Raw genomic sequence first — 22842 nt, forward strand, 5'->3', positions numbered from 1 at the left:
TGAATATGTTGCTTATAACATCGGATCCTTTAGTTACCAGTTTTAGGGAGATACCTAAGAAAAAATGTAAAAGTCTGACTTCAGAAGTCTTAAATTTACTGTCCCCCGATAATGTTGAGGAGCCAGTTGTTTCGAGCTTTCACAGTAGTGTTGCTGATGCTCATGACTATTCCACAAGTGGCTCATCGAATGAAAGTGATGATAGCGAATAATAACATAATTATAAAAGATAACCTACCCTATAACTTTTTGTTGGATCAGGTTTTATTTAATTTAAATCTATTGTCTTTTCTACTTTGTATGATACTTTACTTTTAAGTTTTTGTAATAAGTAATTTTCACATAATTAATTTAATTATTTACATTGTTATTATTATTATTGTAATTCACTTTTACATTCCTGACTGGTACTATAAAATAATTTTGTAAAAATTGTAGTGCCAGGATAAATACTCAAATAAATACAAAATATGTATGTACAGTCACTCACATAAATAAGTATACACCCCTTTTTGGACAATTCTTACAAATTTCGCTTTCGCAAATTTATTTTAACTAATTTCCCATAAGAAAATTTGTCACGATCTATAACAAAAACTAAATTATATTTAAAAAATGTTTGAAAAATTCGACAAATTTTCATAAAAAATTTTAATTTTTTTTTCGGAATTTTTTAGAGTATTGAGATTTGTAGTTCATTCAATTTAAGTACAATAAAGTAATATTCTTAAGTCCTTTAAATTTTTTTTGGATATATGTCACTTATTCACATGAGTTACTGTATATGAAATAAGCAAATGTATGCATATGAAGTAAAATTTTGGAAAAAAATAAAAAAAAGAACATATGGCTGATAAAAATTACGTAGTTGTAATAAATGACAGCATATGAAACGGAAAATCTCATAAAATAATTTGGCCAGCTAGCTTGTTCTACACGAAACACTGTGCGTTGTATGGAAAATAATCAAGAAGCAATCAGCTGTTGGGATAACATCACCTGGTACTGGATTCGCCTTGAGGTGGTGTTATCCCATCAGCTGATTGCTTCTTCTTGATAATTTTCCATACAAAGCCGTGTACAACAAAATGTCAGTTAATCGAAATATATGAAAATTTTCTTTTGACTTGACATTCTTCTGTACGGCGAACTGATTGAATTCGCTTTGCCACCACCTGGTATGGATTAGCCTTGATACAAGGTGATGCCAAAGCTAATTCAACCAATTCGTCGTGCAGAAGAACGTCAAATCAAAAGAAAATTTTGATAGATCAAGAAGAAGCAATCAGCCGTTGGGACAACAACACCTGGTACTGAATTCGCCATGGTTCCGCCTTTTGGCTTAAAATGAAGACATCAATTCCGGGTTTAACTTCAGATTTTTTGCTTTATTTAAGTTTTTAACAAATTATGTAGATATTTTATAATGACAGAAAGTTACAATAAAATTTTTGCGCCATTTTTTAATTTCACATTTGCTAAATTTACAATTTTTATTTGGTATTTTTTAAATCTCACATATTTACATATGTATTTCTTACATGAATATTGTCTTCAAAAAGTTTGCACATCGGCCGCTGATGAAGCATATCGACTACCTGTTCGAAAAAGAATTACATAATGCCCTATCCTAATAGAAAAGTCATTAATTTTTTTTAAGTCACATTAAATTTTTTTTAAACAGGACGTATCCAAATTAATAAACTCGTATCTCAGGAGGCCGGTTAAAAAGGTTGTAATTGAAATCAAAAATTTTTTGACAGAAGAGACGTGAACAAAATTTTGTTTAATTTGTTTTCACAACTCGCATACGACGTATGCCGCGTTTTTCAGTACGACTTTAAAATCCAGTTAAAGTTGACTAGAGCTTAACCCTGCCACTTCGGCCGCTTAAGCTGATATGAGCAGCAAAATTTTATGTTATCGAACATAGTGGCAAGGTTAAACTCTAGTCAACTTTAACTAAGTTTAAATTCGCACTGAAAAACCAGGCATTAAAAGGGCCGTTCCATTGGTTTATCGAGCTCTGGCTCTGGCTCAAATCTCATTGGAACGATCCTGATCAACTTTATGAGAGCTGACAGCACTAATATAAAACATCTGTTTTGTAGAAAATAGGAAGAAACGTACACAAAATTTTAAGATACTGATAGAATTATTAACATTTAAATAGTTTCGCACGTAAGCAAACAATTTATTTTCCTTACATCAACTTCAAGTTGTTTACTCTTTCAGTGTTTTTTCTTTTAAATATGGCGAGGTCTTTTATGTATACACAAATGTACACGTATTTAGTTCAGTGCTACAATGGCTCAACTATATGGTTGGCTCATCTCACCAGCTGATTTTATTTTTTCATTTCACTGGAGTAGGGATTGTCAGAAGGAGATGGCAAACTTAAAAAGAAACCAACGAATTTACAACACTTTCTTACTACTTACAAATGCTGCTAAGTTTTATGTTTTCATTCCATTCCATTCGTCTAACACCAACACGCTAATTTTGGCAATGTGAACAAAGGTATGTTATTGCTGTAGAGATGAGCCAACCATATAGTTGAGCCATGAGTGATACCAACTCAAAAGTGGTTAGCTGTCAAAAAATCTACTACAGAAAACGAAACAAACAAAACTGAACTATACGGATCAGAAATTGAACCAGATAGATATCAGGATCACAACGTTGTTCTTGCATTTGCATGTTAAATTTCTATCCGTATCTCGCTCAAGTCTCAATGGAACGTAACTAAAATGCTAAACTATACTAAAGAAGACACATTAATCTATATACCAACTTATGTCTCTTGCGAATAGGAAATAAATTAAGTTAAATTCAATTTTTCCAGTTACCTTTTTAACTGGTCTCCTGAGATACAACTTTATACAACTTCGCTCAGATACAGCCCTATTAACAGAATGTCTGAGATATGTTCTCTTTAACAAAACTTTTAAGTTACGACCTTTCTATAAGGATAGGTCCAATACTTTCGAGTTTTTTTAACAGAGTTCAATCGCTACTTTTTTTTGAGACACAGCATATGCTGGAATTATGTTGAGCAACGGCATATCTTAAAATATAATAGGACGTTTTTCAACCAAATTCTGAGATTATACTTTGTCTAAAAGTTTTCCCAGAATAGGGTTTTTTTTTAACCGCTGCTGGGTAACATTCCACTTGCTATAGTATTCTATATCTTTTTTAAATACAATTATACGTATATTTGTTTGTATGCATGATATTGAAATTTATGGATCGAAGAAAATGTTTATTTTTTTTTTCAAGAGAAGTGAAATGTTGCTTAAGATCTATAAGACCACGTTTAGACATGCACCAAATCACAACAAATCCTCAATAGATAATGTATGTGTTTAAAAATGTACCGTCCCTAGGAACTATATTATTAACTGTAAAATTTCCACGTTTCTCTTTTACTTCATTCCAATGAGGGACCACAGCCTAGAGGTGGTACTTTGTCTATGAAAAAAAATCGGCATCTCTAAAATTTGTTCATAATTACCGATTATCGAAAATTTATGTAAACTAGGTCTAAGTTGAAGAAGCTCTACAAGTTTAGAGATTATTAAAATCACAGCTTTTAATATGCCTTGAAAAGTTACTTATTTAGGATCATTAAGTCCATACAAATTAGGCCTCTTTTGCACATGTCCAAATCTAATATAAATCCACAAAAGTTAATCTACACGTTCACATTAGGGCTGTGAACTGCATCCGGATTTTTCAACTATCCGGATAAACCAGATATTCGAATAACCGGATAGCTAAGCAAAAAATCCGGCTATCCGGATATCCGGATTCACAAATGGGAAATCCGGATATCCGCTCTTCGGCTATCCGGATACGTAAACAGAAAATCCGGATATACGTATGTCCAGATACTGGAATATAAAAGTTGAATATCTGCATATCAGAATTGAACGAAGCAAACATCGAAAAATTATTCACAAAATATGTTTTTAGATTATTAAATTAATGTTAAAAAGTAAAAAGCTACAATTTTACAAACAAATAAAAATAAGAACAGTGCCATTTGTTTATATTGTGAAAAAGTGCTGTTAATTAATTTAAATGCCCCACGATATTATTGTTATTAATGTTAAATAAACATATGTGGTACATCAATTTGTTGCTCTTACTAGATATCCAAAAATACGGTTATTAACCGGATCTTTATAAATCCGGATATCCGGATAGTTTCACAAAATAATATTAACCGGATATCAATGCCGTCCGGATTTTATCGGTGTCAACGGATATCCGGATATTCGAATATGCGGATTGTCCCAGCCCTAGTTCACATACGTCCCATCCCTAGAAAGTAAACTATCAGACATCAAATATGTCGATTGGCGATTTTGCAGGGGGAATTTTGCATAAGAAATAGTAATTTAATTACCGATTAGGTGTTAAAAACGAAAATAAAAACAGTCTCCTTATATGTATTGGTCTTACCAGTTGTTTATTTAGCAAATAACCAAGCGAGAGATGTGAAAACCGCAGTTTAGTTTACATATAAAAAGATTTTCTTAATTTTTTACTTAACTCCTAAATGGTAATTAAATAACTATATTTCCCAGTTCCATCTCTAGGCTGTCATCTCTAATTGGAAGTTTGAAATAACAAAAAGGCAAGACAACTTGACAGCTAATAATCTAGTTCCTAGGGATGGGACATATGTAAACGCGTAGATTATCTATTTAGGTTTAATTGTAGACTAGTGCATGTGCAAACGTGGTCTTAAATTAGAATACTGTATATCAACGTTAAACAAAGTTTTATCTCACTGAGGTGTGAGCCCTAAACTTCTTACTTCAAAACATACAGTGGTTAGAAAAAATTCAACTTCAAAATTTTACTCAAAAGGTAAAGAAACAAAAGTAGTACAAAAAAAAAAATATTTCACATAATTTTTACTAAAATATCATAAGCAAATAATGAAATCGAAACTCAAAATTATAATAAATAAAGTATTTCTGAGGCCATTTTCTTAGTTTCAAAACGATCTAAACTTAAACTTTTTGCATGCATTTTTCTTTAAAGCCATTACAAATCATACATACATAGATCTACTTAAGTAATTTACCAAATTTGTATTAATTTTTTAATTTAATTTAATTTTTCATCTTCCCTAAGGCAAATTAATGTGCACTATTTTAAGACTTAGCTAATTGGGATTTAGGTTTTTCTCAATTTTAATCGCTGATTTGCTGTTTTTGCTAGTCACATTTCGATGTATTCCCTTACGTAGCAGTATTTAGTGTTTTCTTTTTACTTTAGGGTATTAATTACATCTTAAATATAATATAAGCCATGGCGAGTGAATACCTAACTAACATCGTATATGTATGATGACCAATGCAAAAAATAGGTAACTTGTTCAAAAACTCTGTTTAAGGCAAAAGTTTGAGGTTTATTGGTTTTTTTTTCATCGAACAATCCTCCTTTTCAGCTCCAACCTTCAGCTAGAGGAGTCAAGCTACTTTAGAAGCATTAACAGCAATTAAAGGTTTCTATTTTGAGCGTACCACCGTCTATAGGCGCGTTTAAGTGACAGAACGACCCGGATTCATATCCTTCGCGGACGGAAAAAGGTGACGTTCAGTCGAAAAAATTGTTCATTCTGCAACTTAATTCGGAAACAATTTTTTGTATGCTTAAGTGAGGTGTCCAAACGAACCTTACCCCTAATAAATGAAGACCAAACTACGTTCTTAACTGTCTTTTCTTAGGTTCCCTGGTATCAAGCGGCCACTGTTTCATGGGGTCAAGAGGCGAACGCTTGTGAGTCCCAGCGAATGATTTCTAGTGGAGTTCACATTATTACATATTAAAAGGAGCTCATTCGGTGGTTTAGTATTAGTCCAGCTAGCCTAAGTATGCTCCTAAGCTTGCAGTGGGACAACTGCTATAACCTAAATTCGTATACACCCCTGCAGAAGAAACTGCCAGTTTCGCCGTACAGGTTTAGGGAGATTTTCACCACCTTCAGTTAGTCACTAATTTATTTTCGTGTTCTCCATATTAACTGAAGCTTCACGTCTGAGTTAAGCCAACAAAAGTCAGCTTTTTGGGTAGTTGTCGTATATTCACAATAGATTTTTGCTATTTGCTTTACAAAATATTCACAATCCTGTGTTGGTGAAAGCGATAATGTCAAAGGAAGCTATCTGATAGACTACTATCCTCCAGGTAAAATCTAACTTAACTGGAGATGATGAAAACGGCCCTCACTGATTACCTCCGAACTGGTGCTAATCGGACTTGTAAGTACCAACAGCGCTTAAGTCTGAGCTAGACATATTTGAATAAATAAATAAAAGGCAGCGACTATTTCAGAATCACCTACTACCAATCCAGTTAAAATTCTGGAAGGGGGGATGAGCTTTTCTACATTGGTTATCACAATATTTAAAATGTTAGCAGAAAAGCGGCGAGGCGAGAGATTTAGAACTAGTACCGTCTATTAAGGCTGTTTTCATAATCGGTTTAACGCTAACTGACTCTTGATTTGACAGAAATCGTTCGGAGATTGTCAAATTATTAGTAAGCGTTAACTGGGGATGGTGAAACGGCCCTTAATGCGGCAGTTTTGGGCTAGTTCGGAGCTGGTGTGACTCGCTGTAGGTCACTTTTAATTTACCGGAAAAAAGCCCAAAAACTTTTACTGAATCAGTTAAGCTAAAAAAAAATTCCTCGCCCTTACCTATATCGCGATAAGGAAAGGATATTACAAAAAATGTGATTTGACAGCTTTAGAATTGCATTTCCTTCTCCATCGCGCTATAAAGTCAAGCTCTAGCAAAAGTTACAAATTACATAAGCGCTTTGGGGCCCGCTTCACAATTTTTATTTTTTTTTCAGTAGAGTTTACTTGTTAACAAGACTTGTGTGTTTTTTAAAACAGCCCTTGGTCGCGTTACTTCGCTTTGCCACTTTGACATAGACATAAGATAACTGTAGCAACCACAGGCCACCCTGATAAAAACGCACTGCGGCGGTTTTCTGTCAAAAATGTCTCATGCACATATAAATTGTATGAGAGCAACCGAAATTGAATTTACTGCGTAAAAAGCTAACTCGATTTCCAATTTTTGATCTGCGTGACATTTCGGTTTGACGTTTGCCATACATGCTTTATATTGTCGCAACGATGCTTATTTCGGTTCGAGCAAAAAAAGCCGTTTAAGTGCGTGCGTTGAAAAAGCGCAGTGCGTTTTTATTAGGTCGGCATGTTATCCGGTAAGTTTCTCCATATCACGCTCATAGTCTAATCGTTGTTGCATTTACATGAAAAGCGGTTAACTTGATTTCGAACCATTACGACCGGATGACAAGGAACTAGTGCGTTCCAATGGATAGTGATTTAGATCCCGATATGAATTTAAAATGCATATGGAACAACAATATGATCCACATGCATGACTTTGTTAATTGCTAGTTCTGCATGGTTAATTTTTATCGGGATCTGGATCACTGTCCATTGGAAAGCACTAAATAAAACGGCTTGCCGCTTCCTACGCTTTGAAGAGACCAAAGCTTCAGCTTCAAACTCTGCGCTGACCATGCTTGAAGCCCGAGAAAAAGTTGCCAAATAAATAAAACAAAAACCAGAATATTCGCTTTTAAATTTGTTTTTTTTTGTCGTCTTTTAATTCAGTTTTCGAAAAGAATGTCGTTTGTAAAACAGTTTTTGCCAAACAAAAAAAGGTTTTGAGTTGCAATTTAACATTTATGTGTAAGTGCATGTTTGTCATCATGAAGCAATTTTATTCTCATAAATTAATTTACGTATTTTTTAAAAGCTATATGCTATTAAATATTTTAAAACGAGCTAAAATGCCTAAAGGTTGGGAGTGTCTTCGTTTTTGGTTTTTTAATATTTTTTGCACATTTCATTTTATAAGCTAGTGTTTTTTTAAGTAACTATATAATTTATTATTTTTTTGAGTCTTACTTATTTCATTAATTCAGTTTAATTTCATTTTTATTTATATTTGATTCTGATTTTTTGCAATTTAGTACATAAACACTTACTAACGTAGCATTCAGACACATATACAAGTACATTAATTTAAATTTAGTTATTGTTTCGAAAAGTAGCTAGGCTGTCTTTAGTTAATTTAAATTAATAATCAGTGATTTTTTGTTTACCTTACACTTATGAATATTATAAATATTTTCATGCTTAGATAAGTTCTTACATAAGTTCTGTTTTTTTATATTTCATTTCTATTACTAAAAAAATGTTAAGGCTAAGGATAGGCTTTTTTGTTATTTCGTTTTTTAATAAACTAGGGTTTATAAGCTGGTAACGAAAATTTGAAGGTAAAACTTGACTTCGCTTGGAGAGCTACTGAACTACTTAAATCATGTAATTAAACTACATAGTTCGTTAGTTCGTACAACAATTGAACAAAATTTTCCTGTGACAAATTTTCAAATTAAAATTTGTTTGTTCTTTTGTAGCCTATGGCAACTCCATATTATGTGAATATTCCTCGTGTTCCAATGAAACGCGAACCAGATACGGATATTTAACATGCAAATGCAACAACAATGTGATCCATATGGTTCAAGTTTCATTGGAACACGATGATTGAAAGAGCTGATTTTCTGACATATCAATACCGCCTATTTGCAGTCATGAGGTACAACAACAATGTACTAGATACCTACTCGTATCGTATCCCTAGCGGGTTAGGGGGCTTAGAATATACCCGCGGAACGTATGCCTGCCGTAAAAGGCGACTAAAGCTGCAGACATTGGTGCGTTATCGGTAACCTTATGACATCTGATTCTATCAACCTTATGGAAATCAATGTAATCGCTTATTGGTGCCATATCGTAACGCTAAGGTCGTAACCGTATCGTAGCCAACCACTTAGTTTTTGGTTTTCCGCCATATCCATAACCTAAAAATATTTTAGTTGGTGAATTTTATTACTTTTTGTAGATTTTATTCATTGTTTTTGATACGTTATGACTAAGAAACTTATTTTTTGTGGAATATGTTTGTAATTTTTTGCGTTTTCCTAATTTTTATGAAATTTTCACGATTTTTAGGTTAAGGAACCATTAATCGATCACAATGTATCGTATAGGGTTACGTTAAGGATACGACTACAGCGATACGACAAACGGCACCAACGACTCCGCTTTAAAATACCAAACATATTCAAGGGGTTGTGTAGCGCAATTTATAGCTTCTCCAACCCAATTGTCAACATCACCTACACATGGCTAATCCTGTTTCTCTAGCAGCTGAGGCTCTGCGACCCCAAGTTCCTCATGGATCTAGGGGGTGGGAGGGCGCTATGGCCTAGAAGGTTTTATGTGATCATAAGTACTAAAACGTTCACGAGATGGTCGGGCTAGTACCTTAATGGTGCTTGTTACCGACACGTACCGGATGTGCATTCGGACCATCAACATCGTTAATATTCCCCAAAATATTCGGGGAGTGTCGCTATCGCTACAACAGCAACTCGTATCATGCTCTATTGTGTACAAAACAGGTGTGATATCTTATCCGTCAACTGCCTGACAGGTTCAAGATACCTACATTTTAACGTTTTGGCAGCATGTTCAATATGTCGGGGCATACGGCCGCCTATATTCAGCGGGTGATAGAAAAAGACACAGGATGAGGCCCAATAGTCTCCTTAAAAATCAGGAGATCCTGCCTACTTGTTTGTTTGACGTCCATGCTTAAGATACCACACTTGTCTTATCCGCAATATCGGAATCATTCAAAAATTCTGTAAAACTTATTAAAATTAATCGGTTACTTAGTTATTATAAAAACATTGGATTATGATGGAAAGTTTCAATTGCGTTAAAATAAACTTTATTTCCATACGACAGCATGACGCTCTTAAAACACTTACAAATATCGGGAGGGGTGTCAACACGCGTTTTAATGCCAGGATCGCGAACTTGAAAACGGAAAACAAAAATTTTGAGTAGTTCAAAAGATATAAACTAAAAACCAAAAAATCACCCCGGGCCACGCTTATAGAAAATTCCCCTGGCCGTTCCTCCAATGGGTGGGATCAATAACGTGTAAAATCCCTTTGTACAACAACATTACAACAACCACATGAAGTTTTTTAATTGCCTTTTCGGATTTGCGACCCTGGGTCCAAAACGCGTCTTTTGAAAGCCCTCCCTATATTTTTGGACGTGTCATGCTGTCGTATAGAATTACCCAAAAAATCAGTTATGTCCATCAAAATTGATGTGTCGGAAACAGTTTTCCCCAGGCCATCCAATCAATTTGTTTTGCTGAAGTAACGGTTTGCTGTGCAGAACTTTTGGACGGGTAAAAAAAAAATTTAGATTCCGGATTATTTACGCTGGAAACGCACTCCTCGGTTACTCCACTACAAAATATAGGGCCAATTTTCGGTGCATCTTATAAACTGCACAGTTATCTAAGACTTCTCGCGTTGTTTATCAACTTTAGCTGTGTTTTGGTGTAAGAATCCACAGCAGCAAATTTTCTCTGGATTTTTACGTTTGTGTGACGGAAAGAGCGGTTCTTATAAGAAAATGATGAACGCAAAAACTCGAAGTTGTAAAGCCCCTACACTGAACTGGTCGGCCAGGTTAACATAGTTTTGGGCCGTAGTCATCAAAATTATTTCAATATGTTGTATTGCGAGTATGTTGTACTGATGTTGAATATTTGATTTGATTGTATCTTATCCGCATTCAAAGTAGTCGGGCTATAGTTTAAATACGAAGCAATTTTTTCACGACCCCTTTTCCGACGATGCTGGGACCAAAGTATTATGTTAAGAATGGCATGAGTATATTATAACTAATGGACTTCAGGGTTATGTAAATTCAATTAGTGAAACTATATTTTAAACCTCTGAATTTCTACTCACTTTCAAATTTGAAGCATGGTAATATTCGTCAGTCTGTGTTGAAGGCATTTGGAATAAACTCCACTTCTTGTCTCAGGTAGATTTTTAAGGTATTTGATTTGATGAGCAACCGTTGTAGCTTGCCTTTGTTCGGTTTTTGGCTCGGTGTAAGAAGCTGGCAGACTTCATGGAAGTATTGAGGTTAGTGGACAAAGCGTAGAGAGCAATCCACTTGAGAATATTTTAGCCTTATATAAGAGTTCGTGCAAGAAATTTGCGGAGTGTTTGTAACAGTTCAACCATCGTAGGAATGCGGGTTCGAATCCCACTCCCGGGAGAAAAGGCTTTGAAGAGATTTACAAATTATAACACAGGCCTGCAAGGTTTTTTTTTCGGATCAGGAAGTCATATCTGACGTATTTCTGAGTGCTGAGTCCGAGTCCGTCCTCAGATTTGATCCAGCAAGTCAGGTTTTTGAGATATCCTAACCTAAAAGTGCGAAAAACTCTGTTTTAGCATTTTTTGAGTTTATATTTTAATAATAAGAAATTTTTTTGTGCAAATCTGCTTACAGTATCTTTGAGAACAACTCTTTCCCCACTAGAGGTTTACGCCGATCACTTAATCGGCGGCGGCGGCGCAGGCTCTATTATATAGTAAAAAACAAAAATTTTTGAATATAAAGATGTTGCATGCGCGAACTTCGGTGGAAAGCAGCGGAGCGTAACAAAATTCTAGTAGGTCACTTTCACCACACCAAAAACTTTAACACAATTTTTAACATAATTTAAGCACAGAAATACACTGATTGGAGTTTTAGTAAGTAAAAGTTAAAATTCTGAACACATTAGCTGAATAAAAAGTGTACAAATAATTATTAAATAACAAATACAGACAGTGGTAGTTTAACAAATTCTGCTGTGGTAAGTGGTGAATGTGACCTACTAGAATTTTGTGAAGCTTGCCTCACACTATTTTTCGTCCATGCAATGTCTCTATATTATACCGTTTCTGGTAAATAGTATATAGCGCCGCACACGCCGCCGCCGCCGGTGTTCTTACTTTGAAAAGCTTGAATTTTCGATTTAAAAAAATAGTATTTATGAAAGGGTTTGTTTGTTTGTATTTAAGGAAATCAACGTGTTGGCCATTTCGGAAAGATCCGAGGTTTTTGCCTCAAGATCTCGCAGACTGTTCAAACATTTTCAAAACCTAGCCCCGGTCTTTGGAATTGGTACTGCTGCGCCTGCTGAAAAGAAAAAGAGATACATAAAATAGCCACACTTTTGTCTGAATATCCCGTGCAAAGCGTAGTTTCACCTAGGGTTAACTCCTAATAATCGTCGCGAACACAAATTCTTTAAATCATTTGTGGCTACTTGGTGGCCACGCACAAAGTTGACTTACGGTTGCTATTAATGGTCTATTAATACTCATGACTCTCGTGGCACAGGGCGCCTCCAGTTTTTTCGGCTGTTTTTAAGAGCTACAATTCCCGATGTGCGAACAGTAGCAATCCCGACCACCAGTCGCGACCAGGCCTTCTGACCCTCACACCATATGCAAGCACAGAAGCTATAGGACTGCGACTTCGAACTCATACCTTCGTCGACGTCATTTTCCTAGAAGCTCTAGGTGTAGCTCCGAAGATTTTCCAACGGATGCTTTTGCCGAGCTACACCACAGAAACAAATTGAAACGTTAGGGAGTTCGGCCAAGGATGCCGTCATTGCGTAATGGGTGAAAATCGTATAATCCTCGGCGCATCTACATAATTAAAATTTTACAAGGACCCTGGATAAAATTTTTAAAATGTAGACCAGAGTTTGTAGACGTTTGTGTTCACATCATTGATTTCAATAGTCTTCGTTAAATCAAAACAATATTGTAACGAATTTACTTGCAAATCCTCTTATTGGCAACCTTCTGCTAAGTTCGAATCACTAAACTGTTGAATAAATGACTCCAATATTTAATAATGCAAAATGGCTTTTATTAAAGTACTTCACAATAAATAACTCTACTATTGCCCAACAGATAGCGTGCTTAATTGAAACTGACTCTAGCGCCTCTATCTGTCGCTGCCTTTTATACTCTTTGATTTCCTCGTTCGCATCTTCTAGGCGCTTCCATTTCCAGAATCTACTAGTTGGCCATCAGCTATCGAATTTCTCAGCTGTAACTACAATTGCACGATTTTATAGCTTCTCTCATTGCATACTTTCGGGAGTATCTCAGATATATGCATGTGGTTGTGCGTTGCTTCTCAGCTGCGTATACGTACATACATATGTGTAGACATAATGATTGATTCGTTTATGTAGATACATAATTGCTGTCTTCCAGTAAGTTTTACAGCTCCGGCTCAAGCTCAATTCTCACGGGAATGCTCTGGATCATTGAGAGACTTGAAAAGCAGATGTGAAATTTTCGCACACGTGAAATGTGATAGGCAGATGCCGCCGCTGTTTTTCATTTAACTCATACGGCAAAAGGCTAAGCAGCGACATCTATTTTTGAAAAAGTAGGTGTATTAAAGTCAGCGTTGCCAAACTAAAAAGAAGTAATTAACAAATTATCTGGCTCACAAATTGAACAGACTTCTATCTGGATTTATCTGGCTCAAATCGTTGTTGTTGCATTTACATGCAAAATTATTTATCTGGCTCAGGATTTTGCCACCGGATGATGGCAAATGATTGATTTATGGATGTGCATACAAGGCGCTGCTTAGCATCGGCTTAGAGATGGCAGTATCCCTTAGTGTTGCTAATATTCGTAACAATATTTTAGAATGCAAGTCGACCGATTTTAAGTTGAAAGATGTTTACTGCTGTTTTCCGGCCCAATGATATAAGAGCTCATTATTGATGACCGCGTAGCTTCAGTTTTCAGACTAGTTCGACTGTCCACTTTATTAGGTCATTTTTACGACTGTCTTGGGAAAGCTTTTGCTTCACCAATTTAAGTGTTCTTGCGAAGGACAAAGCCTCACCTGGTAAATACATATATGTGCCTACGTATTCACATTTGTAAAAGAAGTCGTAACGTGTAGGTGATATTTAAACTTGGTTGATAGGCTATAATCAATGTGACTAACTCCAAGGGAATAGTTTTGAATAGGGCCTCCAACTTTATCTCAAGCCGGGAGACTTGGGTGTTGAAGGACGAAGTGTTAAAATTAGAATTAACATTTCAGACGCTATTGTATAGTTTCTTAAATAAACAACAGATGTTTGAATGTAAGCCCGAGTGATTTTTCAAACCCTTCTCATACGTCCATATATTCTCAACTTAAGTATGAGGTAAAAAACATTTCAAAGGAATGTTTATGCCTCTAGAACCTACTAAAGGATTTTGCATCACTGATTTCGCTTATTCTTTCAACCAATCGCAATATAAAATTTAAAAAAAAATTTGGCATTTTTTTTGCTTTTTTTAACAACTTGAAAACAATTTGAAACGCCTTGGGTAATTTTATTTGAATTCATTGTTCATTATTTTTTGGAAAAAATATCCAAAGTGATTATATAAATTTATTATATAACGTTTATTTTAGTGTTTTGTTTTAATAACCTGGTGAATTGGGTGATGCAAAGTCCGTGTTAAGCCGACATCTAAAACGCCTGTTTTTTAAATAACTTTCGAACAGTTAGAAAGAGTTAAATTTCGCAATAGTTTATTATAACTGACAGTGATGCGCATCCGTTAATACCACTTTCGACCATATCCGACCAATTTTCGACTTGAACAATAAATGGCCTAAACAGTCTTAAACGAGTAGAAAATATAGTACCGCGCCGGACGCCGCCGCCGCCGCGCCGATATTTTTAACATTCGGCGGCGGCGTGCGAAAAACTACCCTAATCGGCGGCGTATATCTCTATTCCCCACAAAAACAATTTTCGAACGCCTCGATTCGATTTTTTTCCCGAGATATGGTCAATTCAAGTTGGGGTCTGTTGTCGAAGTCACATATCATGAGGTGGCCGCTAGCACTTTGGGTCAAGTATTTGTTATTGATATAAGTCCTACTAAAAAAATCAAATCGTGACGTTAGATAATGGATTTTGTGGGGAAAGACTTGTTCTCCAAGAAACTGTAAGCAGATTTGCACAAAAAAATTTCCTATTATTAAAATATAAACTCAAAAAGTGCTAAAACAGCGTTTTACGCACATTTCGGTTAGGATATCTCAAAAACCTGACGTACTGGACCAAATCTGAGAACGTATTCGGACTCAGCACGCAGAAATACGTCGGAAATGACTTCCTGATCCGAAACAAAAAAACCTTGCAGGCCTTGACTTCATGATTCTGAATGAATGAATGAAGCTGTTCTGCTGTTATCTTGTCCGTCCTGTTGTTGTTGTTGTAGCGATTAGGTTACTCCCGGAAGGCTTTGGGGAGTGTTATCGATGTGATGGTCCTTTGTCGGATACAGATCCGATACGCTCCGGTAACAGCACCATTAAGGTGCTGGTCCGACCATCTCGGGAACGATTTATATGGCCACATTAAACCTTCAGGCCATTCCTCCCTCCCCACCCCCAAGTTCCATGAGGAGCTGTCCGTCCTGATGTCCCGTTGTTAAAATTGTTCCCAAATTATTAAGTAAATTAAAAACTGTTTTAAATAAATGTTTTCATACATTTATAAGCAATGAGGGCGACTACCGTTTAATTTATATTCATACAAAATTTGTTTTTGTTCTACAAATTTTAATGCAGGGTTCGGTTGTTTTTTAAAGTAGTCTACTATTAGGCGCCACCTGAAACAAACCCTCCCCAGCTACAGCGAAGTAATTATTAAGAATCGACAAAAAATAACATTTCTAAGTTGCTGCTGAGCAAACATTTTTAAAATATTTTCTCGTTTTATTTTAGTTTTTTTTTTTTCAAAGAAAAGTATGCAATTTGCTTGCATTTGAATACATAGGTAGTTTTTTTTATAGCTATGTAACTAAATAATAATGGATATATGATATTTAAATTACAAGTACAGTTCATGTATGTATGCATATACAAACTAACAGTAGTTTATACAATATTTTAAATTTCTTTTTCTTGTTTTTTAATGTAATACATTTATGAATGCAATTATTTTGCGTTATCTCAGCTGTGCTGTTTCAGAACTAAGAAAATAAAATTATAAAAATTAAAAGCGTTTTAAATTAATTTAGCTTGTTTTTATATTTAAATTTTTTTTGTTTCATACATACATATACACAAGTAAGCACGTGTTACTAATAAAATTTGTAGAGCTAAACTATCTAATCTAAATTAAAACTATATACACACTTGCATGTTAGGAAAAAAACCGCAAAACAGATTTGGCAAATGGTATGAGTTATTCGCTTCGTTTTTTAATTTCGTTCTTAAAAAAAATTAGGAATTTAATGTAAGTTTATGTAAACTAGCTTCAAAACTTAAGCAATTTTGAAAACATTTTTTATGAGCATTTTCAAATTTTTAACGAAAATTATGTACACCAAGTTTTGAAATTAGTTTATATGGTTTTCGTTGATAAGCTTGGAAACTTTCAGACAACTTTTAAAAACTTCGAATTCGATTTGTTCAAGAAAATTTGATTTTCTTTAAATTAAGGCAAATACCAAAAAGAGGATAATAATTTATTTTAATCTAACAAAGTTCGAGTTCAAGTCTCAAAATTCCGGGAATAAATACTAAAAAATGTTCATTCAATTTTAAAAACATTTTTCATGAACATTTTCAAATTTTTAACGAAAATTATGTACATCAAGTTTTCGAAATTAGTTTATATGGTTTTCGTTGATAAGCTTGGAAACTTTCAGACAACTTTTAAAAACTCAGAATTCGATTTGTTCAAGAACATTTGATTTTCTTTAAATTAAGGCAAACACCAAAAAGAGGCTAATAATTTATTTTAATCTAACCAAGTTCGAGTTAAAGTCTCACAATTCCGGGAATAAATACTAAAAAATATTCATTCATTTTTGAAAACATTTTTCATGAACATTTTCAAATTTTTAAGGAAAATTATGTACATCAAGTTTTCGAAATTAGTTTATATGGTTTTCGTTGATAAGCTTGGAAACTTTCAGACAACTTTTAAAAACTTCGAATTCGATTTGTTCAAGAACGTTTGATTTTCGTTAAATTAAGGCAAACACCAAAAAGAGGCTAATAATTTATTTTAATCTAACAAAGTTCGAGTTAAAGTCTCACAATTCCGGGAATAAATACTAAAAAATATTCATTCAATTTTGAAAATATTTTTTATGAACATTTTCAAATTTTTAACGAAAATTATGTACACCAAGTTTTGAAATTAGTTTATATGGTTTTCGTTGATAAGCTTGGAAACTTTCATACAACTTTTAAAAACTTCGAATTCGATTTGTTCAAGAACGTTTGATTTTCTTTAAATTAAGGCAAATACCAAAAAGAGGATAATAATTTATTTTAATCTAACAAAGTTCGAGTTAAAGTCTCAAAATTCCGGGAATAAATACTAAAAAATATTCATTCATTTTTGAAAACATTTTTCATGAACATTTTCAAATTTTTAAGGAAAATTATGTACATCAAGTTTTCGAAATTAGTTTATATGGTTTTCGTTGATAAGCTTGGAAACTTTCAGACAACTTTTAAAAACTTCGAATTCGATTTGTTCAAGAACGTTTGATTTTCTTTAAATTAAGGCAAACACCAAAAAGAGGCTAATAATTTATTTTAATTTAACAAAGTTCGAGTTAAAGTCTCAAAATTCCGGGAATAAATACTAAAAAATATTCATTCAATTTTGAAAACATTTTTTATGAACATTTTAAAATTTTTAACGAAAATTATGTACACCAAGTTTTGAAATTAGTTTATATGGTTTTCGTTGATAAGCTTGGAAACTTTCAGACAACTTTTAAAAACTTCGAATTCGATTTGTTCAAGAACGTTTGATTTTCTTTAAATTAAGGCAAACACCAAAAAGAGGCTAATAATTTATTTTAATCTAACAAAGTTCGATTTAAAGTCTCAAAATTCCGGGAATAAATACTAAAAAATATTCATTCAATTTTGAAAACATTTTTTATGAACATTTTCAAATTTTTAACGAAAATTATGTACATCAAGTTTTCGAAATTAGTTTATATGGTTTTCGTTGATAAGCTTGGAAACTTTCAGACAACTTTTAAAAACTTCGAATTCGATTTGTTCAAGAACGTTTTGATTTTATTTAAACTAAGGCAAACAACAAAACAGGCTAATAGAATATTTTAATCTAACCAAGTTCGAGTCTCAAAATTCCGGGAATAAATACTAAAAAATGTTCATTCAATTTTGAAAACATTTTTTATGAACATTTTCAAATTTTTAAGGAAAATTATGTACATCAAGTTTTCGAAACAAGTTTATATGGTTTTCGTTGATAAACTTGGAAACTTTCAGACAACTTTTAAAAACTTCGAATTCGATTTGTTCAAGAACGTTTTGATTTTATTTAAACTAAGGCAAACAACAAAACAGGCTAATAGATCATTTTAACCTAACATCGTTCGAGTTAAAGTCTCAAAATTCCGAGAAAAAATTGTCAAAGATCAATGCGATTTATGACAGACCTCAAACTTGTACGTTGTTAGACCAAAACTAATTTTTAGGAAATTCGAGTTCGATTTTTTCGAAAACGTTTTTTAGATTCGTTTACGTAGTTTTCCTTAACGCAAATCAGTATTTAAAAAGTTTTCCAATGTTCGAAAATTTTCGAAATTGGTTTTCATAGTTCTCTTTATTAAATTCTAAAAAATGGATTTTCAAACTAACAGAAATAAAAAGACGAAAATGTGCGAATTTTTTAGAGGTTTTTGTTTTTTTTTTTACACGTTGGTGGGCGTATGTATGTATGTATGTATACCTTTTATATGCTACGTTCTAAATATAGTTGTATGTTTGGCCAGCATATTGGCTGCATAAGAACGGCGCTTATTTTTTTAACTAATAAAAACAAATACAATAAATTATTTATTACAAAATCGTAAATATGTAATCGTAAGTACTTTCAGTATTTTGTTTTTTTTTTTTTGTTTTTTCATTGCTTACAAATGTAAGTGTGAGTGTGTTCACTACTTTCTATTACAGATAAAGCGCTTAAACTAAATACTAAAAAAATGTTCATGCCCAAAGGTAGTTTATTTGATTATTAAATTAATTTTATTTAGTTAGATTTAAACCTACTCCGCTTTACACACGCTTAGCGCTGGCTCCATTTCAGTGTCAGTTTAATTTTCTTTTAAATTTTTATTTAATAATACGTAATTTTAAAAACTTCAGTTTGTATGTAGATTACAAAATAAAAAAAAAAAATGTAAAGAAGCCCCAACTGAAGCCAAAGATCACGAACGTCACCGGTGTGTGCGCACATTAATTACTTTGGTGTACTTACTGCGCGCTCGTCTTCAAATCGCTGTTGCTGCTGCTCATTTCTCGCCTCCCCACGCTCTCCTTTCTCATCGTCCTAGTCTGTTATCGATATTTGCGCATATCCCACTAGCGAACGATCATCGAGCACTTCACCTGGTTGCACGCCAGAATTCAATTGGAACGTAATCGTTTTCAGTGTAGAGCGTTTTTCGATTAATTGTTGTAAATGCACAGCCATTGGTTGCGTATCTAACGCGTCGACGAGTCCGGCGTCGACCAATTCCATGGCAATGCCTTCAGCTGAGTCTTTGCCTACAGCAAATTCAAAACGTATATCGTGTAGTTCACGTCGTTGATTGCGCATACGCAGCACTAGATTTACAGGTGGTACTTCACCACTTTCGCTCACCGTAGACGGTGTTGGCATTTGTGCGACACCAGCTACGAGTGGTGCTATAGCTGCATCGATTGGTTGCATGTATGGTGCTCCTGGTTGAGCGTAAGCTCCAGGCGGTGGTTGCACATAAGATGCTCCAGCTGGTTGCGCGTAAGCTCCTGGTGGGGGTTGAACATAAGTTGCACCTGCTGGTTGCGCGTAAGCTCCGGCTTGTTGCATATAACCTGCAGCTGCTAGTTGAGCAGCTAAAGCTGCAGCTGGTTGAACGTAACCAGCTCCAGTTTGTGGCATATAAGTTGCACCTGGTTGCACATAAGCTGCACCGGCTTGCGGCACATAAGTTGCACCGCCAGGTTGTACGTATCCAGCGCCGGGTTGTTGAACATAAGCTGCACCGCCTGGCTGTGCGTAAGTTGCGCCGGGTTGTTGAGCATAAGCGGCTCCTGCCGGTTGCGCATAAGGTGCGCTTGAGGGCGGCGCATAATTTGCACCTGCGGGTTGCACATAAGTTGCACCTGCTGCTTGCGCATAAGCTGCACCTACGGGTTGTGCATAAGCTGCACCTGCGGGTTGTGCATAAGTTGCACCTGCGTGTTGCACATAAGATGGACCTGTGGGTTGAGAATAAGCTGATGCGCCTGCCTGTTGCATGTATGCCATACCACCTGGTTGAGCAGCTGTTGCTCCAGTTAGCTGTGCAGCTGCTGCAAAAGCTGGTTGAGCAGCAGCTGCGCCAGCTGATTGAGTAGTTGCTAAGCCAGCTGTTTGCATAGAAGCCGCACCTGCCGGTGTTCCTGGCGTCGTGGGTATATTTATAGCTGCAGTATGTGTTTTTGGAATGGCGCCTGTACTTGGCTGTTGTTGTGTCACAGGTGTTGGATCCGTAGCTGTGGGTGTCGTCTCTGAATCATGATCACTGTCGGATGAATCAGCATGCTCCAGTCGATTAATGGGCCGATCATCTGTTTCAGAATCTGAAGATTGATTATGTTTGCCACCATTATCCTCCTCTTCACTTGACCACACCCATTCTCCGGTAACGGTGCGATGTAGACGTCCAGAGGCGCCTGGTTGCCGTTTTGCTGCCTTATGTACGCGCGTCTCCATTGATGGACCAGTAGCGAGCAATGTTTGTGTCAAATATTTGCGATCTTTGGCCTTCTTGAAGAAGGCATGTTTCAGCAATTCACTGGCGGTCGGTCGTTTTGAAGGCTCCTTTTGCAAACATTCAACAATCATTTTACGGAATGTCTTCCCATATGCCTTATATTGATCTTTTTCATCGGCGCCTGTATCCAGTGTAGGCGGATCATTTTGCAGCGTCAACATTAACACTTTCATGGGTGGATATTTATGGTAGGGTGCTGTACCAGTTGCCATTTCAATAGCGGTGATTCCAAACGACCATATATCCGCTTTAAAATCATAACCATGATCTTGTTCCATGACTTCGGGTGCCATCCAACATGGTGTACCAACAAATGTATGGCGCACTTTTTGGCGTGACAAATCACGTCCGGTAGCCAACCAAGCGCTAACACCAAAATCTGCAATTTGTATAGTGCCATCGTCGCCTATCAAAATATTACCCGCTTTTATGTCACGATGTATTTGGCCATTCGAATGGAAATATTCCAAACCTTTGAGTACTTCTTTCAAGACTGTAGCAATTGTGGCCTCATCAAAGACGCCATGTTTACAATTCGCTGTACGCATTTTATGTTTAATAATATCGAGCAATGAGCCGCCTTCGAGTAGACGCAATACCAGCCACAGTTCTTCACGCACCACAAAGGATGTGTAGTATGTGACGACATTTTCGTGATTACAGGATGACATCGCTTGTATTTCTTTGAGCAGCTCATCCATGGAGGTATTCCATTTTTCTAAATTGATGCGCTTTATAGCGCATTTTTCATTACGTGGCAGGCAGAGTGCGGCATGTACGACTGCTGTAGCGCCCACACCAATTACATCACGCAATTCGTAATCGTCCTTTGAATTAGGCCATGGCTGTTTTTCGGTAGTCGGATGTGGTGGAGCCGCACTTGTACTATTCAAATTAGCGCTGGATGCCATGTTTAACGTGTTAATTTGACTGTTGGGTGTTGTGGAGTTCGGAGAGATAGTCGGTTCTGTGTGATGCTTTAACCTCTCCTCTTCTTCTGTTGTTTTAACTTTCTTACGCTGTTGGGAACTCCCTTTTATCCCTTCACCGTTAGTTAACGGTTTGCCGTTTACTTCTGTGTTAAGTGTACTGGTTCTGGGCTGCTGTAATACTACAGCTCCTGCTTTTCCAGTACTGATCGTGTAGATGTAGTTGTTGTTATTAATTAAATCGCAATCTTCGTCACGTGTTCGATAGTATCCTGGTGTATTGGCGCTTATCTCTGGTTCAGTAGCTGTAGCACTTGGTAAAAATGTTGTATTTGTTGCTGAAACTGTGCCCCTCGATGTCAGACAGAATGTTAATACGCCCTCTTGTTTATCGAAGAATGCCACTCCTGGAAGAGAGTAGAATGGAAGAGAAAAAAGATGCCGCTATTGGTCTATGCATATTGATTTAAGATTTTTATTTATAAGTCTTAATGTATGTAATTGAATAAGTCAACTACTGATGGTTTGTTTGACTGCGATTTTTATTTCACTAAAATGTTCGGCACTAACTACTTCTAAACTACAAATCGTATGATTTTACATTTTTTATGTACTTCAGTACTTAAACTAGTATTAATTAAAATATGTAAAATCAATGATAAATAAAAGGGATGCCCGGTATGCGACTGATTTTGTTGTGGATTTGACAATTTTGAGTTTGTTTTGTAGCGAATCATTAATGGAAATTATAATTATAGTTAATGAGTTAAGCCCATTAATGACACATCCTTAGTATATAATGGATTTAAAAAAAAAATAATTGGCTCCGAAATTACGAAAAGGTAAAACGGTCACAAAATTTTGCCGATGACAATGCGGAAATAGCCCCAAAAAACACCGAAACTGTCCCGGAATGATACGCAAGACAATCAAGACACGTTACTGAAATTGACCCTAAAACAATCACGAAATATGTATTTCCTTGAAAACAAACCTTTAAAGGATTACGGCACCTTCCCCCTAAATGATAGAAAACCATCCTGAAATAATGCGATATGATCCC

The 22842-nt window shown here is 35.4% G+C and overlaps 2 protein-coding genes across 9 annotated transcripts in view; both read right to left on the bottom strand.

Moving 5' to 3' along the window:
* fray (frayed) overlaps nucleotides 1-21904 on the bottom strand; it is a 90903-nt gene extending 68999 nt beyond the window's left edge. The window contains exon 1 of the mRNA XM_067768646.1: nucleotides 19381-21904. Coding sequence (XP_067624747.1) covers nucleotides 19381-21761 — 2381 coding nt within the window. The 5' untranslated portion in view covers nucleotides 21762-21904. The remainder of the gene's footprint in view (nucleotides 1-19380) is intronic.
* Nucleotides 1-22842, bottom strand: part of LOC137238234 (E3 ubiquitin-protein ligase RNF181 homolog) — a 122740-nt gene that overhangs the window by 4345 nt on the left and 95553 nt on the right. For 2 of the 8 annotated variants that reach the window (XM_067763006.1, XM_067763007.1), the window contains exon 3: nucleotides 10912-11379. The exons of the other annotated variants lie outside the window; for them this stretch is intronic. In XM_067763006.1, the coding sequence (XP_067619107.1) occupies nucleotides 10912-10959 (48 nt within the window). In that variant the 5' untranslated portion in view covers nucleotides 10960-11379. The remainder of the gene's footprint in view (nucleotides 1-10911; nucleotides 11380-22842) is intronic. 8 annotated transcript variants of the gene reach the window in all.

This window comes from Eurosta solidaginis, chromosome 1 (assembly GCF_040869045.1).
Source record: "Eurosta solidaginis isolate ZX-2024a chromosome 1, ASM4086904v1, whole genome shotgun sequence".
Taxonomy (NCBI): Eukaryota; Metazoa; Arthropoda; class Insecta; order Diptera; family Tephritidae; genus Eurosta; species Eurosta solidaginis.